At 41.1% G+C, this 16741-nt stretch overlaps 1 protein-coding gene across 50 annotated transcripts in view; it reads left to right on the forward strand.

Annotated features, from left to right (window-relative positions):
• LOC134532697 (myosin heavy chain, muscle) overlaps positions 1–15962 on the forward strand; it is a 113709-nt gene extending 97747 nt beyond the window's left edge. For 40 of the 50 annotated variants that reach the window (XM_063369415.1, XM_063369430.1, XM_063369453.1 and 37 more), the window contains exons 31-40: positions 1649–1894; positions 2701–2897; positions 4252–4601; positions 5908–6148; positions 7759–7900; positions 8485–8796; positions 9990–10157; positions 11347–11619; positions 12597–12749; positions 15260–15962. In XM_063369415.1, coding sequence (XP_063225485.1) covers positions 1649–1894; positions 2701–2897; positions 4252–4601; positions 5908–6148; positions 7759–7900; positions 8485–8796; positions 9990–10157; positions 11347–11619; positions 12597–12749; positions 15260–15343 — 2166 coding nt within the window. In that variant the 3' untranslated portion in view covers positions 15344–15962. Of the gene's footprint in view, positions 1–1648; positions 1895–2700; positions 2898–4251; positions 4602–5907; positions 6149–7758; positions 7901–8484; positions 8797–9989; positions 10158–11346; positions 11620–12596 lie in introns of all 50 variants that reach the window. The other 10 variants (XM_063369405.1, XM_063369410.1, XM_063369409.1 and 7 more) reach the window with 2 other exon arrangements.
• The last annotated feature ends 779 nt before the right edge of the window (positions 15963–16741 follow it).

The following is a 16741-nucleotide window of genomic DNA, read 5'->3' on the forward strand; positions in this document are numbered from 1 at the left end:
TTCGCTATACACATAAGTTTTTAAGCGTTTTATATTAATTTCAATAACATTTGTTCTACGAGCTCAGATTCGTAGCTGTTTATAAGAGTTTTAAACCACTCACTGCTTTTATTGACCATTCCCATTATGTTTCCTCTGCATGACACCCGCTATGTGTTTCTATAACATGTTTTCATGGTAAATTATCTGTACTTTTTTTTAACATCTCATTTCAATAGCTTGTAATATTTTCTAGCTTGAGCCAAATTTTTTAATTTGAAATTATTTTAAAGCATTTTACTTAAGTGAATAATTGTCATTTAAGCCTTACAATTTTTAGTAGTCGTTCATTCATTTGTTTAAAGTGTATCTGAAATGTAGAATTGATTGTTAAAAATAATTACTCGTTGATTTTAATTATTTGTGAATAACAATTAGTCGTAATAAAAGTAATAGATTTTTAAGATTATTGTTTAATGAATGTAGGTGATGGATTAAAATATTTGAAGTATAAATATTGCATGCTCTATGAAAGCTGAAGATGAAAACACAATTACTGAACAGACCGTTCCAGTTTATAGCATCTTCACGGTTCTGTCGGGGTTCGAGTCTCCGTTTGTACAGCAATGGCTACAGGAATATTTCCCGCTTCTTCTTATAGTCACAGCGATTGCTCATAAGGCCGAACTTTTTTAGTCAGCGGTATTTTATTAAAATACTGTCCCCGGCTAAACATGATGTCCGCGTTGAAAGCAGAAATACCTAAGTAGTAAAATTTCAACAAAATCATTTATGTTAATTATTCCCAAGCACGCGATATCTACCAGCCATCGTAACGTGAATACATTAGTTGCAAAATGAATGGCAAATCAAACTGTTTTACTAGGTTCCACCAGAAGTAAATATGTGAAATATTTAAGTAACAATATGAACAACAGGATCCCAGATGAGTACATGTTTTACTATTTTCAGTATTTTTATAAACATTTCACAATCAATCATCGCTGTTTTAAAATAACAGTTTAAAAATGTATCGACAAAGGTTCATGGGTAAGTGTTGTAGTCTCTCGACGACTCATCATTGACAGTGAGGTTTGTTTGTCCCCAGTGGAGGATCCAGGATTTTGGTTTGGGAGGGGTTTGACCCAGCTGAGGCTAGGCTTTATCAAGGCAAACACTAAAACAATAGTGTACCCAGATGCTTTTGGAGGGGGCTTGAGCCCCTTAACCCCCCCCCCCCCCTCTGGATCCGCTACTGTATTGTCCCAACAAAATATTTGTTTGTTTATGACGAAATAAATAAATATATTTTGTTGATTCTAACCAATTTTTTGTTGTGGGAAAGATTTCGTTGATCCAAACAAAACGATTTTGTCATCTCAGCTGTATATTTTGTTAGGGTGTAAATAATCAATTTTGCTAACCACCAAATTTGGTTATGCCAATGAAATATGCTGTTATATAAAGTAAATATTTGTTCGATTCAAAGGAACATATTTCTCTGGGTTCGTTGCATGAGATTCCCAAGCAACGGTGACTGTCCCCGTGAAGGGACACGAGTCCCGGCATGGTACGGGGTTCGTTGCATGAGGTTCCCAAGCAACGGTGACTGTCCCCGTGAAGGGACACGAGTGAGACCTGCAGCGGCCACGTGGCTTGTTCCCCCCAGGCGGCCGCCGAGAAGGTGGCGAAGCAGCTCCAGCACCAGCTGAACGAGGTGCAGGGGAAGCTGGACGAGACCAACAGGACGCTCAACGACTTCGACGCCGCCAAGAAGAAGCTGGCCATCGAGAACGGCGACCTGCTGCGTCAGCTCGAGGAGGCCGAGTCGCAGGTGTCGCAGCTCAGCAAGATCAAGATCTCGCTCACCACGCAGCTCGAGGACACGAAGCGCCTGGCCGACGAGGAGTCCAGGGTGGGTCCCCCCCCCCCCAACCCCGATACTCCCCTCTGGTCCCGGTTCCGTTAAGTCGGAGTCTCAACACCACTTCACACATCTACATTCCAGAGATTGCACCTTGATAAAAATAACTACTTAATTTCGAATTATTACTACAAAATATTATGAAAAATTAGTTTATTAGCGATCGTATTCAATTTGTGCGATTATTAAAAACAATCCAAATTTGCGACTTTTTTTTTTCAAACAAAATTTTAAATGGCTTTTTTATCTTTGTCGGTCTGCAAATTTTCAAGAGAATCAGATCAGACTCTCGGGCATTACATTCCGAGCAAGGGAATAATATTACCACCTCACGTTATGGCTCAATCAATGAGCACCAGGTAGGCGCCTTAGTTGTTTGGAACCTCGCCATAAACTTCCAGATACCATTGCATTAAATCATTGTGCGCGATGATGATATACTTAACCTTTTGGTTTTGTCTCTTTCACGTAAGGGTGGAGAAATCATATAATATTCATACCGATGGAGAACGCCCCCGTTGTTAGAAGTAGTCTTGTAAATAATGTGAAACAGTGTTGTGCTGATAAGCAGTGACTAGAAGAATTCATGGGCTCAATGGACTCAACGATCGACTTGGGCGTCCTCTACAAACAAACTCGGTCAAAAGTCTCCTGCCCGTTGGCTGCTCAGAATAGATTCTTATTTTGGTTCAGGTTTTCTCGTTTTCTCATAGTCCACGTCAATGGTGGGCTGATAGAAGCAGGCCAAAGGTGGAGAGGTGAAAGTGCCGGCAACAAGGTGTTGTCGTGTCCCGCAGGAGCGAGCCACCCTGCTGGGCAAGTTCCGCAACCTGGAGCACGACCTGGACAACCTGCGCGAGCAGGTGGAGGAGGAGTCGGAGGCCAAGGCCGATATCCAGAGGCAGCTGTCCAAGGCCAACACCGAAGCGCAGCTGTGGCGCTCCAAATACGAGTCCGAGGGCGTGGCTCGCGCTGAGGAGCTGGAGGAGGCCAAGTGAGTCGCCTCATTTCTTCCGGAACCTCCGCTCTTCTGCGTTATTACTAGAGACCTGGAAAAAATTCGCGGGTACAATGACCTTTAGGATGGACTCCAATATCCTTTACACATTGGGGCAAATGCCAACTGTTCATTGGCTGCTGACTTGCGAGTCGTCTCAAATGGGTAGCCTGTGATTCGACACTTCTATGAGTGAGGGTCTCTAATTGGCCCTCAGTCCTCCAGATTAACAGTGGACCAATAGCAAAAGCAGCACTAAGGTATAATTATTTGAATTTTAGCATAGCACGAAATGAACCCGCGAATTTTTCAGGTCTCTAGTCATTACGTACTGGAAAGTACTTAACATATCATGAAACATTTAATATGGTTGGCGCAAACTTTTCACACCATCTACTTTCCTAACTTTCATTCGTTGTCAATTCAAAGTAAAAAATCATACACCACATTCCGAGATATGAAATGGATTAACTTGAATATGAAAATAAGGATTCTTCTTATATTTCTCTCATAACTTTCACTATTATTTTTAATCTTACCATGCCAGCACATGCTATATTTTTACTGTAATTTTGTCTTGTCATACTAGAGTGTCTTCCCTTACAAGTCCCGTGATATCAATTATCTTGACGGTGCTGGTTGCTCAGCTATAATTGAAAGAAGTTTAAACTCACAATTATTTTATATATGTCACTCAAATTCGTGCCTAACCGTTCCTGTTTTAACCATTGGCATATCCAGGAGGGGGTCCATAGCAACATCCGCCCCCCTAAACTCTGAATAATTCCTTATCGTGGTTCACCAAACTTACTAAAGTATTATTTTACCCAGTGCTATATATATAATAGGATATATTTGAACCACAAATAAAATGATCTAAATATTTCATCTCTACGTATGCTGAAATTGTATTAGAAATTTTAATTTGCCCCTCCCCTGACCTACATTCTGCATTCGCCCTTTATTTGAACATTCGGAGAGGCTTATGGGCACAAAGTGTTGGTTCCTACTCTGAGAGAAAGGTTTGTTTGCCTCAACAAAATATTTGTTTATATATGACGAAATAAATATATTTTGTTAATTCAAACAAATATTTTGTAGAAGGAAAGATTCTGTTGACCCAACAAAATGATATTGTCAACTCAAATGTATATTTGGTTAGGTGTAACAAATTATTTTTTTTTACTTACCGGGTTTGGTTAAACTAACAAAACATTATGTTCCGCCAAGTAAATATTTGTTTCGCCATATATAAACAAATTTTTGTTTTATTCAAAGAAACCTTTTTCTCTGTGATATAACCGTGTGCTCTTCTTGTTGGTGCAAAGTGCGTGTTGTCCGTGTGGAACAGGCGCAAGCTGCAGGCGCGCCTCGCCGAGGCGGAGGAGACCATCGAGTCGCTGAACCAGAAGGTGATCGCGCTGGAGAAGACCAAGCAGCGGCTGTCCACCGAGGTGGAGGACCTGCAGCTGGAGGTGGACCGCGCCACGGCCATCGCCAACGCCGCCGAGAAGAAGCAGAAGGCCTTCGACAAGATCATCGGCGAGTGGAAGCTGAAGGTGGACGACCTGGCGGCCGAGCTGGACGCCAGCCAGAAGGAGTGCCGCAACTACTCCACGGAGCTGTTCCGTCTGAAGGGCGCCTACGAGGAGGGCCAGGAGCAGCTGGAGGCCGTGCGCCGCGAGAACAAGAACTTGGCGGGTGAGCGGGCGGGCCTCCCCTGACTCTCCTGGTACCCAGCTGGTTAAGGAGCCTGGGTCCCCACGGGGAAGGATTGCTGACCTGCGACGTGTCGGAGCAGTAGCCGGCTCTAGTAACCGAGAGATGCTCTCGCCAGGACTTCATAACGGGTGTTTGATGCGAATATATAGTCTCTCCCGCTTACAGCAACCCATAGCCTTCTCGTGGCACCCACTGCTTCTGCTCTGAAGCGGGCATGAACCAAATATCAAGTAAATTCACGCAATAGGTGCCAGTTTTGTCAATATCAACTCATGGAAGTTTTACATATACTTTTCACTATTGCAATGTATGTCACAGTAAAACAAGACTGGAATATTAAGTAATTTGAACCCCAATGTATAGAGAAAAAAAACCTACAGAATCCCTCAGAAGTAATGAAATAAGTAGATAACATTAACAAAGAAAAAAGCCGAGAAATTAATAGAATGAAGCGCTATAATTTGTATTGTGTGACATGCAAATTATTTGCAGAGCCGTATGTCCATCAACCTTATCTGATTTACCCATCCGGACTATCATTAATATCCGCCGATTACATCTGCAAAATTTTCTCGGTACTTTTACTTTCTCTGGTTTGTTAAACATAGCAGAAGGCCTATTCCTGTTTTTTTTTTTTTTTTGCTTCGTATGGATGTTCCAAGGGACACTTCACTTAAAATAACTTCAACATCATATCTTGGACATATACCATTCCTCATGAAGACATAATTAGATACATTTTTTTTTCATTGTGTTTATGTTTTCATCATTGTAGTCAATTCTTGGTTTGGGGGGGGGGGGGGGGGATTTTTCATGAAGACCAGCGCAGTGTAGTCCATTCATGGTGAGGGGGGGTGGGTATTTTTTTATGGAGACCAGCGTAGTGTAGTCCATTCCTGTTTTGGTTTGGGGTGTTCGTGAAGAGACCAGCGTAGACCAGGGGCGCAACAATTAAATTTCCAAAGGGGGGGGGGCAATATACCTTTTTATAAAGAATCATCGATCCCCCCTATTGAAGCGGGGGGTCCGGAGTTCCTCCCCCGGGAAAATTTGTATTTCAAGGTGGAAAATGGTGCTATTTAAGCAGTTTTATTATCTAAAAATTTATTACACAGCACTTTCTTTGCCCCCATTTGCCCCCACTTCAAGGTTTCAGAGGGGGGCAAAATACCCTTGCCCCCCCCCCTGTTGTTGCGCCCCTGGGTAGACCAGCAGTTGCGTATGTGATAAAACACCTCGATGCAAGCCGGGGCACAGGATAGAGCGGACGTGTTGCCTGCCGCAGACGAGGTCAAGGACCTGCTGGACCAGATCGGCGAGGGCGGCCGCAACATCCACGAGATCGAGAAGGCGAGGAAGCGGCTGGAGGCCGAGAAGGACGAGCTGCAGGCGGCGCTGGAGGAGGCCGAGGCCGCGCTGGAGCAGGAGGAGAACAAGGTGCTGCGCTCGCAGCTGGAGCTGTCGCAGGTGCGCCAGGAGATCGACCGCCGCATCCAGGAGAAGGAGGAGGAGTTCGAGAACACCAGGTACGACCACCGTCCCCCCACCCCTCACGAACAACAACCCCATCCGACCACATTCTGCTATCATTTACCAGAATATAAAAACACACTAACACCAAAATTCTAGATCGTGGCTCAGAGTCACCGGGTTTAACTGCTTCCGGCTTGAGTCCACCTCGTCCTTGAAAACGACGAATTTCCCGACGTTACAGGCACACCTTGCTGCAGCGTTCTTCAAGTGTCCCAACCAAATGAATGCCGAAAATTCGTTACGGCCACCATTTCCACAATGTTGGCCTCAAAACCAGAATTTAAGACTAGTTCCTTTACATAAGTATTTTTTACAAAAGCAGATTTCTTTTCAAAACATCATTAATATGTCATATTTAGTGGTAATGTCATTATGGGTTGAACATCTTGTCCGACGAGAAGGTCATTATAAAATGTAACACAGAAGTGCGCAGAACAGTGAAGTTGGGAGGAATAAATCGGCCATGACCAGGGGTCGGCAACCTGCGGCTCGCGAGCCACATGCGGCTCTTTGGATGTGAAGCTGCGGCTCTTTAGTTCCGTACCAGAAATACTGCATCACCAGGTCATTTATACAGAAAATACTTTTTTTATTACAAACCAGTAGTAAACCTGGTTTTTTCCCCACGCTTGTTATATTTTACTAAACAATATGTCATCAAGCAGTTAAATTATCAATTTTTCATCCGCCCGAGGTTTTCGTTTTACTAGTACTTACGGGCTGTGCTGTTAGTAAGTGTTTAATTGTTTTAATTTTTTACTAATATAATAAGTAATTATCTAATAAGACCATATATATGATCTAATTTGTTGTGAAAAAACACTTCTTATATATGAATAAATTTTTCTTATGAATAAATAGATTAGTTTTTTTTTTATCAAAAAACTTTATTATGCAAGTACTATTTATTGTTGGATAGAAAATTTTTTGTGGCTCTTTAAAAACTTTGAAATTTTGTAAATTGTAATTTTTGGCTCTTCCGACTCAAAAGGTTGCCGACCCCTGGCCATGACGTATTATTGCAAGGGACTATCCCAGCATTTTCCTGGATAGAGTTCGGTAAAACAATTAAACCCAAAATCATGATTACAGAATATACCCTTTGAATAATAAGGAAACATATTTCTAGTTGTATTAACCATCATTAAAATTCACTGCATTATTGTACTCTGTATGTGAATTTCATGTTTTAGTAATAAAGATTTAAATTAGGATGTAGGCCTACCCATTCATATTAAATTATCTTGTATTAGGGAGAAACAACAAAATGTTCGTATGAAGAAACTTACACAGAAGTCTGGCATTCATATTTTACATGATATTAAAAATATAGGATGAATTATATTGAATATAATATGTCAAAATACTCTTAACTTTACTTTACATGGTGAGATTATAACATTTCCCACTCAAATATGATGATTTAGCTTGAATAGGCCGTGTTCTGAAAGTGAAGTATGGCTGAAGTGTTCTGCTATATCTGAACATCCATTACATTTGAAACTATAGTTTAATCTATGAACATCTTTATATTCATCATCAGAATATGTCATCATAGTGTCCGATGGTTCTCATCATTGAACTGTACTGTGTGTGACTGCAGGAAGAACCACCAGCGCGCTCTGGACTCCATGCAAGCCAGCTTGGAGGCTGAAGCCAAGGGCAAAGCTGAGGCACTGCGCCTGAAGAAGAAACTGGAGGCCGACATCAACGAACTGGAGATCGCCCTCGACCACGCCAACAAGGTGAGAGCACGAGTGCCCTCATTTTGAATTGCAAGTCTATTTGTGTCAGTTACCTAAACATAAAGTTACTCTGGTGGTTCATATTTTTTTTATTTAATACCACAAAGCAAATTTTAATGTGATTTGAAACAAATTACTATCTTAGAGGTCATATCACCATGTGTTACTAGAAGTACTGACTCGTGAATTAGATTTCATTTTTTAAAATTAATTAGTGAATTTTAATGAATCGTTCGTATCGGCAATTCAACTCCAATGATGACAATTTTATTACTACCATGTTAAATTTCAAATATTTGTCATGTATTAATGAAGCAAGAAAGTGAAACTACCATTCAGAACACGAGGAAAAACTTAAAAAGAATTTTAAGGGAACTGGCTACATGTAGAACCTGGCACCTCCACCAATATTTTAAGATATTTGATGAACTCTTAGCAAAATGTTTCTTGGATTTTCTTTTCGTTGTGACATCACTCATGGTCTTTATAATATGTTATCTATATGTTTTTGTAACTCAACAATAATATGAGATGTGATGTTACGGATGCGCCACATGCAAGTGAACCTGTTGCGCGGCCCGCAGGCCAACGCCGAGGCGCAGAAGAACATCAAGCGGTACCAGCAGCAGTTGAAGGACGTGCAGACGGCCCTGGAGGAGGAGCAGCGGGCCCGCGACGACGCCCGCGAGATGCTGGGCATCGCCGAGCGACGCGCCAACGCTCTGCAGAACGAGCTGGAGGAGTCGCGCACCCTGCTGGAGCAGTCCGACCGCGGCCGGCGCCAGGCCGAGCAGGAGCTGGGAGACGCGCACGAGCAGCTCAACGAGCTGTCCGCGCAGAACGCGTCCATCAGCGCCTCCAGGAGGAAGCTGGAGACCGAGCTGCAGACCCTGCACGTGAGTCGCCGCCATCCACCTGCCCTCCTCTCTCTCCCCGAACACCATCAGTCCAGCTCCCACTTCGGACTGCTCAGCCCGAAGCCTTCCTCCACACGCAATCAGTCCACCTCTCACTTCGGACTGTTTTGCGCGAACTATAGTTTCGGCCGACCTGAAGCCATACAATATCAGTCCAGGTGCTCAGATCAGACCAAACAATCCGAACTGACAGTTTGAACCGACCTGAAGCCTTCCCCACACACGATCAGACTTGTGATGGCTGTTGCTGTTGGACGTTTCGCTGTAGAATATGAGTTCAACTTTGGATGATGCAATTGCAGTTGCACTTTTATTTAAGATAAAGGTTAAAAAAAATAGCAAAGTAACTAAAAATGTGAGCATATTGACTGATTGTTGGGACTGGCGAGACGCCGTTCCCACACACTGCAGTTCGGACTGAGTGCTCTTGAACCCTCAGTCCGATTTTTTTGAAAGCCATCAGTTCGTCAGTCCATCAGTTGCGACTTATCAGTCCACCGTCCTTGCTCACACTCGACAGTTCCGACTGTTGAATTCCGACTGAGAATTCCAAAATGGCAGTTAAGACTGATTGTGTGTGGGGGGAGGGCCTTTAGACTTGCGCATGACCACCTGATGTATCCAACCATTCGATTCAAAGTAAATAAACATTTTTATACTGCATTTGCACCTTTTTGGATATTCGTTTATTTACTCTTCACGTACAACCTGTCGAACCGTGAAAGCACAATGTTTACTTGCATTACCATAGCTGTACCGAGTAGTAGTCCTGGGTCCTTCACGTTGACCAACTGCAACTCTGTTCGTATTTTTTCGCACTCTTTGAGTATAAATTAAACCTTTATGAAACCAAGAACAAGAAATTGAACTTGTAATACATTTCATTCAGAGTATTTCAAGTATTCTAGTAGATTTTTTTATCAACAGAATTCCTTTATTCTTCGTGTCCACGTTATTTCAACAAATATGTGTAGTTGCCAAATTTTAGTTTGAGAAAAATCGCCACAAGCCTGCGGGTAAATAAACGTTATTCCACTAACTCTGTAAGTAATGAGGGTTTAATGTGATCAGGGTTGCGCACAAGGAGTTTCTGTGAGCACGTCCCGAATGCCCCAGATGAGAACGGTGCCCCTCTGGAACAACGTGCTGAGTGTGTGTGTGTTGTGCCGCAGTCGGACCTGGACGAGCTGCTGAACGAGGCCAAGAACTCGGAGGAGAAGGCGAAGAAGGCGATGGTGGACGCGGCCCGTCTGGCCGATGAGCTTCGCGCCGAGCAGGACCACGCGCAGACGCAGGAGAAGCTGCGCAAGGCGCTCGAGACGCAGATCAAGGACCTGCAGGTGGGTTCGCCCCCGAGTGTCTCCCCAGGACTCGCTCAGACGAGCCACGTGTGCCTCTTAGTGCAGCTTACTGCTTGGTGGTTTCCGTGAGCTTTGACCTGAACGTTCGTCCCTGATGATAGCTGATGAGAGCTTATTGCATCTTGAAGAACATTTCTTCCGAACATGGCTTATACAATATCTTATAATTTTCAGATATTATCAAACAGTAAGATTCAGTGCCGTCTATAAAACTAAACGATATGCCATATGTATAGTCTTACCCCCTTTTTTTTTAAACTCATGATTACATTTTCGGGTATTTTAAATGTCTGGTTTGTTACATTTAAAAACTGCTCTTATATCTCATTTATTTGTGAAAAAAAAATACTACAAAATTTGCCTAAGAAGTTTTGATCACTGAAATATCCATCAGATACATTGTCTGTCTATTAATATCGCCATCAGAAATTTATTGCGATACATATTACTTTAAAGCAAGTCCAAGAACAGTTCACCTGATGACTGATCCAGACAAGTTTCTGTAGTCAGGGCCATCGAGAGAAACCAAGGGCAAATAATTTTGTCGGTCCCCCCTCCCTATTATTTAATATACTTCATTTTTAATTCACAATTTTTTAAAAATGCGTTAGAAATTATACTTACTTGACATAATAAAAATCAAACTTAAATTTTGCATGGAAATTTAAAAATATTAAATATTAAGTATTCAATATTAATTTAAACATGTGAAATAATGGAGATAAATGTTAATTAATTATTAAATAATAATTTAATTTTAATAATTTATAATGCAAATAAATTATACACGCGGGAACATAACCACACTTATATAAATAAACTTGAAAAAATTTATAAACACAATTTCCATCACTAATATACACAGTAATAAAAAAAAATTTCAATTATATTGACCAGTATCACTGGAGTACATAATTTTAAAGCACACATATATATATATATAATTTGTTCTTCCTGTATATTTTTGTTGGATGGTGTGCGCGCATCGTAAAAATTCATTCTCAACATTTTTTTTTTTTTTCATAACGCACGTTGAGAAGTATAACTTCGAAATACCCAGAAACTCCATAGTGTTGCCGTGGCCATAGCTGTAGAAGTGGTAAGGGTTCCTGCGGGGATCTTGCCCCTGCCTTGTGTTCGGGGCGCTGCACGGGTCCCTCCGCGGCAGGTGCGGCTGGACGAGGCCGAGGCGAACGCGCTCAAGGGCGGCAAGAAGGCCATCCAGAAGCTGGAGCAGCGCGTGCGCGAGCTGGAGAACGAGCTGGACGGCGAGCAGAGGAGGCACGCCGACGCGCAGAAGAACCTGCGCAAGTCGGAGCGCCGCATCAAGGAGCTCAGCTTCCAGGCGGAGGAGGACCGCAAGAACCACGAGCGCATGCAGGACCTCGTCGACAAACTGCAGCAGAAGATCAAGACCTACAAGAGGCAGATAGAGGAGGCTGTGAGTACCGCGCCGCGTCTCCCCCGTGGTAACTCCTGGTCGTGGACATTACATCCCCAGTATTTTACACTATGAGATAGAGACCGGAAAAATTCGCGGATTCAATGACCTCTAGAATAGCCTCCACTATCCTCTGCATTTCTCAAGCAGACACGCGTGTTCATTGGGTGCTAACTTGTGAGGCGTCTCCACTGGTAGCTTGTGATTCGATGCTTCTTTGGTCGATAGTCTCTCATTGGCCCAGAGAACTCCAGTTATACTGCGAGCCAGTAGCAGGACCAGCAGAATTGTACACGTGTTTGAATTTCATCTTATCACGAAATGAATTCCCGAATTTTTCCGGACTCTACTATGAGATGATAAACCGACTATTTTGTAGACCTTTGAGACCATCATACTCATGAAACGAGGGTCGCGTGTTGGATCCTAACACTCCATCATGACTCAAATAATCGATGTTCAAATGAATCGGAGCTCAATATACTCGAAATTCTGGACTGCTAAGCCTCAAAATAAACTTTTTTTTGTTCTGAAACATGATTATAGCCTGACTATTTTTCCCTCAGTTTTCATGTTAAAAAAAGTCTTGATCACTTTCATGAATATTCTCTGCCGAATGGTGAAGATCGTAGTAGTTCTCTGAGTTCTGGAACGATAAGTAAGACTGTTTTAACTACCATGAGCACGAGATATCACTTTCCAGACTCGTTGCATACTATGTGTGTGTAGTTGTTTAGTTTGGCAATTGTTTTTAATGCCCTGCAAGGTAACGCACTTAAAATATGTCGGGAGAATGTGATACTTTATTTATTTTTTTTATCTGTTGACGAATTAGCCAAGTGTAGACCAACCTTGCCCAATGCAGTTGTGCCCAGTCGTAATCAGTGTTGTTCCTCCTGGGGTCTCTGGGGCGTCACGCCCACGGGGCGACCCCATCCCTCGAGACCGAGGTGGAGCCCTGACCTTGTGCCTTGCAGGAGGAGATCGCGGCCCTGAACCTGGCCAAGTTCCGCAAGGCCCAGCAGGAGCTGGAGGAGGCGGAGGAGAGGGCGGACCTGGCCGAGCAGGCCATCTCCAAGTTCCGCGCGAAGGGGCGCGCGGGGTCCATGGCGCGGGGACTCAGCCCAGTGGTGAGTGCCACCTTCCTTCCTTCCACACGGGCAGCGAGCGGCAGTTTGGCTCGCCGTGCGTCGCAGAGTCAGGAAGCAAGTGGTCCCAAGCCCACTGCCTGTGCATGACCGAGGACCCTAGAAACCCAGTTTAACGAACAAAAGATGTTATCTGCACACACTAAAATAGCCCTGTGACTTTCACGTGAATCTAGTCAATCATACTTGCCACCTTGCAATATTACTTTCAAGATGAATCGTCTCGTGCAATGGACCCCAAACATATGTGTTGAAATGAGCTTTCGTACCCCTAAACTTTCAACAACTCGGTCGACAATTTAAAGTCAGGCGACTGCAGGTTCACTACTTGGGATAGACTTAGCTGCAGTAGGGATGCAACATCATGTGCAATCCAGCAGGATGGTGATCAGAGACAGGGTGTCTGCTCAAAAATGCAGCGATTCCATGTTTAACTATGGCTTAAGTTTATGAGTTTGTAATGTGTATTACGTAGCCCTCGCTATGCCGGTAGATTAATAAAGAGCTACCGAGAAAGTATTCGGGCTCTTCCGACCATGAGTGTCACACTGAAAATGTAGTGCTGAAATTCCTGGATCGTCGATTATTTATTCCCTGAATAATAACTTTCCTAGTAATTTACACAATCAGGCAATAAGATTATAGTAAAAGGTTAATTATTAAATAGAATAACCCTTTTCACTGCAAACATTTACCATCTCGATAATGTTTTAGTCGTACCCCAAAAAGTCTAAATATAATTTCCTTTAGAATATTACATAACATATTTACTCAAAACACTTTTGTTTCCATGTTTTCCAGTGCTGTTTTAGGAATTCACAAATTGATGGTTTCCTTCAAATGAAATGAAACAGCTGACTTCTGGAACATATTTTAGTATGCACATTATTATTTATTCACTGCCCATTATTTGCGATATAATTGCAAAATGTTTGTGCTCCTTTTATACGTATATATATACATATACACATATATATACGTCTATATATAAGTAACCAGCTCCCAAATATAGCTGTCACAAAGTTTTCACTGATTTTTTAAGGCTTGTGATTTGAGTGTTGTACGCATTATGTAAATTTACTAATAATTTAAAGAGTATTAACTTAATTTACAAGTGGCTTTTCATGTACATCTTCAAAAACAAAACATTATTTTTTTTCGTTTTGTTTCAACAGCCAGCTCCAAAGATACGCAAGGCGGAATAATTCAGAGACCATAATGTTTAGTAAGTCATTTAGCGTTGGTGTGTGACCCCTTTGTTTGCTACGATCCTATAAACGCACCTTGAAACGTGCATCAGTGCGCAGACTTCAGCAACGAGAGCTTATAAGCAGAGATAAACACGTACTTTCTCTTTTAAAAGAAATGCTAGATTTTTTTCTGTACAGAATCCTAAAGCTTTCAAACAAGGTCTCGAGGTTTCTGTAGAGACTACTAGTATTTTCTATGGGAAGTGCTCGTTCTATCTCCAGAACCAAGTGTGCCCCTTTCACAATCTCATATCTCCAATTGTTTTACCACCTGGCATGATGAAGAAATCCTTTCTTGGAATGTATGACTTTAATTCCTTTTCCCCTTGAGTTTAGCTTATAAATATTTTAGTTCCCAAAAGTTCGCAAAAGAGGAATATTTTAAAATAGAACAGAAAGTCAACTGATGTTTTGTCCTGACCAATTCAATATTAAATCCATGCAACCTGCATCTTGTGTACAATTTCGTAGTGCATATTACTGTGTATAGTAATTTCGTAGTGCATATTACTATATATAGTTGTATCGTGTATGTGGTCAAGAATTTTTGTTCCCCGGTTTTTAATTTGTGCTGTGATTCCAAAAGCTTTGCTGTGTGTGCTCTGACTCTGAGTATATATGCAATTATGAAATTTTTGAATATGATTACAAATTAGTGGCATTAAAGTTTCAATATATGTTCATCTATCTGTCCAGTTGCTATACTGCCAAAGTTAGGGCAGAAATTTATATTAATCTTAATATTAAGAAACAATGGGAATAGTGACAAAATAAAACGTGATATTTGAAGTTGGTGGCAGGAAAGTAAACCTTCCAATCAAGTGTTAAAATACTATCATATTACTGACTTTCTCAGCATATCGAAAACGTCTACTTTGCAAATGACAATATGGCTTCACAAATACATATTAACATTTATGACTACGAGCAATTGGATATTGTTTATTGAATTACGTTATATTATATTTAACATTTTACCATCTTACAGTACATTATTGATATGAATTAGGCACATCAGTTCGGATTCTGGAATAGTCCAAGTTTAATATTGAAGAATTTGTCCTTAGTAATGTTTGCTTTATTTAAACATTGATCTCTACACTTTGATAAACATATATATTTGGCGAGATCCATGCTTTCCATAACGTGCCTATTTGTGGAGGGGGGGGGGGTTCATTTTATAAGTGAGCCACCCTTATGTATCACTTAATTTAATTCCGTTTTCTTTGTATTTTCCCACAGCACCACAGGCAAACTCCCAAGCCACAGTACGACGGCAACGCCTTCCCACCAAGGTTCGACCTGCACCCTGACGGCGAGTTCTAGAAACAAAATGTCGACGAAAGACAAAAGTGAACTTCAAAAGAAACCTAATAAAAAAATTTCCTGTGTGGATTGAGAGAAAAATCAACAAAATCTTATTACGTATATCTTCGTGTTGGCCTTTTTATTTTACCCTTGAGGGAGGGAGACAAAACGAGACAAAGGCATGTAATACTCTTTTAATAGATTTGATTATTTTGTAATAATGTCTATGATGTAAACCACATTACGAGAGTGCATATTCCATGAGTACTGCCCGTGTTATTTTTTTGTTTGTTCTTAGTTTATATCTTTATCTGAGTATTACTTTGATGAGGCCCGTGTGTTGAATGAGCGGGGAAGAAGATTGGAAGCCAGAGACTGAGTCGTACACTAGCTCTCAAGATACTCGAGACGAGTCCAGCCCTTCGTTGTTCTTCGTTCGAAACGATGCTTCTCTGGTTACCTGAGTGCACGTGTACCTTCGCCATTTAGAAGGCGCTGGCTTGCAGCCGTTTCCATAAATATTTAAATAATAACTTCGAAGATTCACATTGTATACATGGCTTACTGTGGGGAAAAAAAATAAGTAATATATTATTATATGTTAAGGCACCAAATAAAGAAGTTATTATCGTTATTACTTTGATTTGTTTTCATTTCAAAACCTACCATACCATTCCTGGACGAGTAATACATAAGCTCATAAGCTTTATGTTACCAAAATTTGCCATAAATTGGACTTGGAATAGTAAATAATATTTCAATAAAGTTGAGTTTATATACATGTTACTGAATTTGAACTAAACAAACCACTCTCTGAATTATCTCAACAAAAATTATGACTCAATTGACCAAGTCTTTTTTAATAAATTTCAAAATACAGCAGTGAATTTAATTCATAAGACTCTGCAAGTGTGCATCCTTCTGAACATATTTCAAATTAAAATAATCATGTAATCGTTTTATGGTTCACACTTGTAATTTTTTTGACACTTAACACTTTATGCGTCTTGATTTGGCAATTTTGAAAATCATATTTTCTTAATTATGAAAAACATGAGAGTTTTGGGTTAGCGGCAAACAACAGGAGCCGCAACCAAATATAAAATAAATTGTCTGTTTAAAGTGACAGCCGAATTTACTATAGCAGTTGGCATGAATATAACCTGGCGCTCAGAAATCAAATTGATACAAGAAAACAAATTTCAAAACAAGAGATAAATTAGTAACCGACAAGTATTGCATTCTCAGTTATTTAAAAAACATAACCAGGTTTTTTTAATATGCTGAAGATCACCAATTTTTTTGCATCATGTAAAAAGTTATAAATTTATAGAAACAAAACAAAAACCAGCAGAATTTTTTTTCAAAAAGAATACCCGCTAAAGAAACGGAAAACTAGTTGATTTCGGATCGTAG

Source organism: Bacillus rossius, chromosome 6 (assembly GCF_032445375.1).
Source record: "Bacillus rossius redtenbacheri isolate Brsri chromosome 6, Brsri_v3, whole genome shotgun sequence".
Classification (NCBI taxonomy): Eukaryota; Metazoa; Arthropoda; class Insecta; order Phasmatodea; family Bacillidae; genus Bacillus; species Bacillus rossius.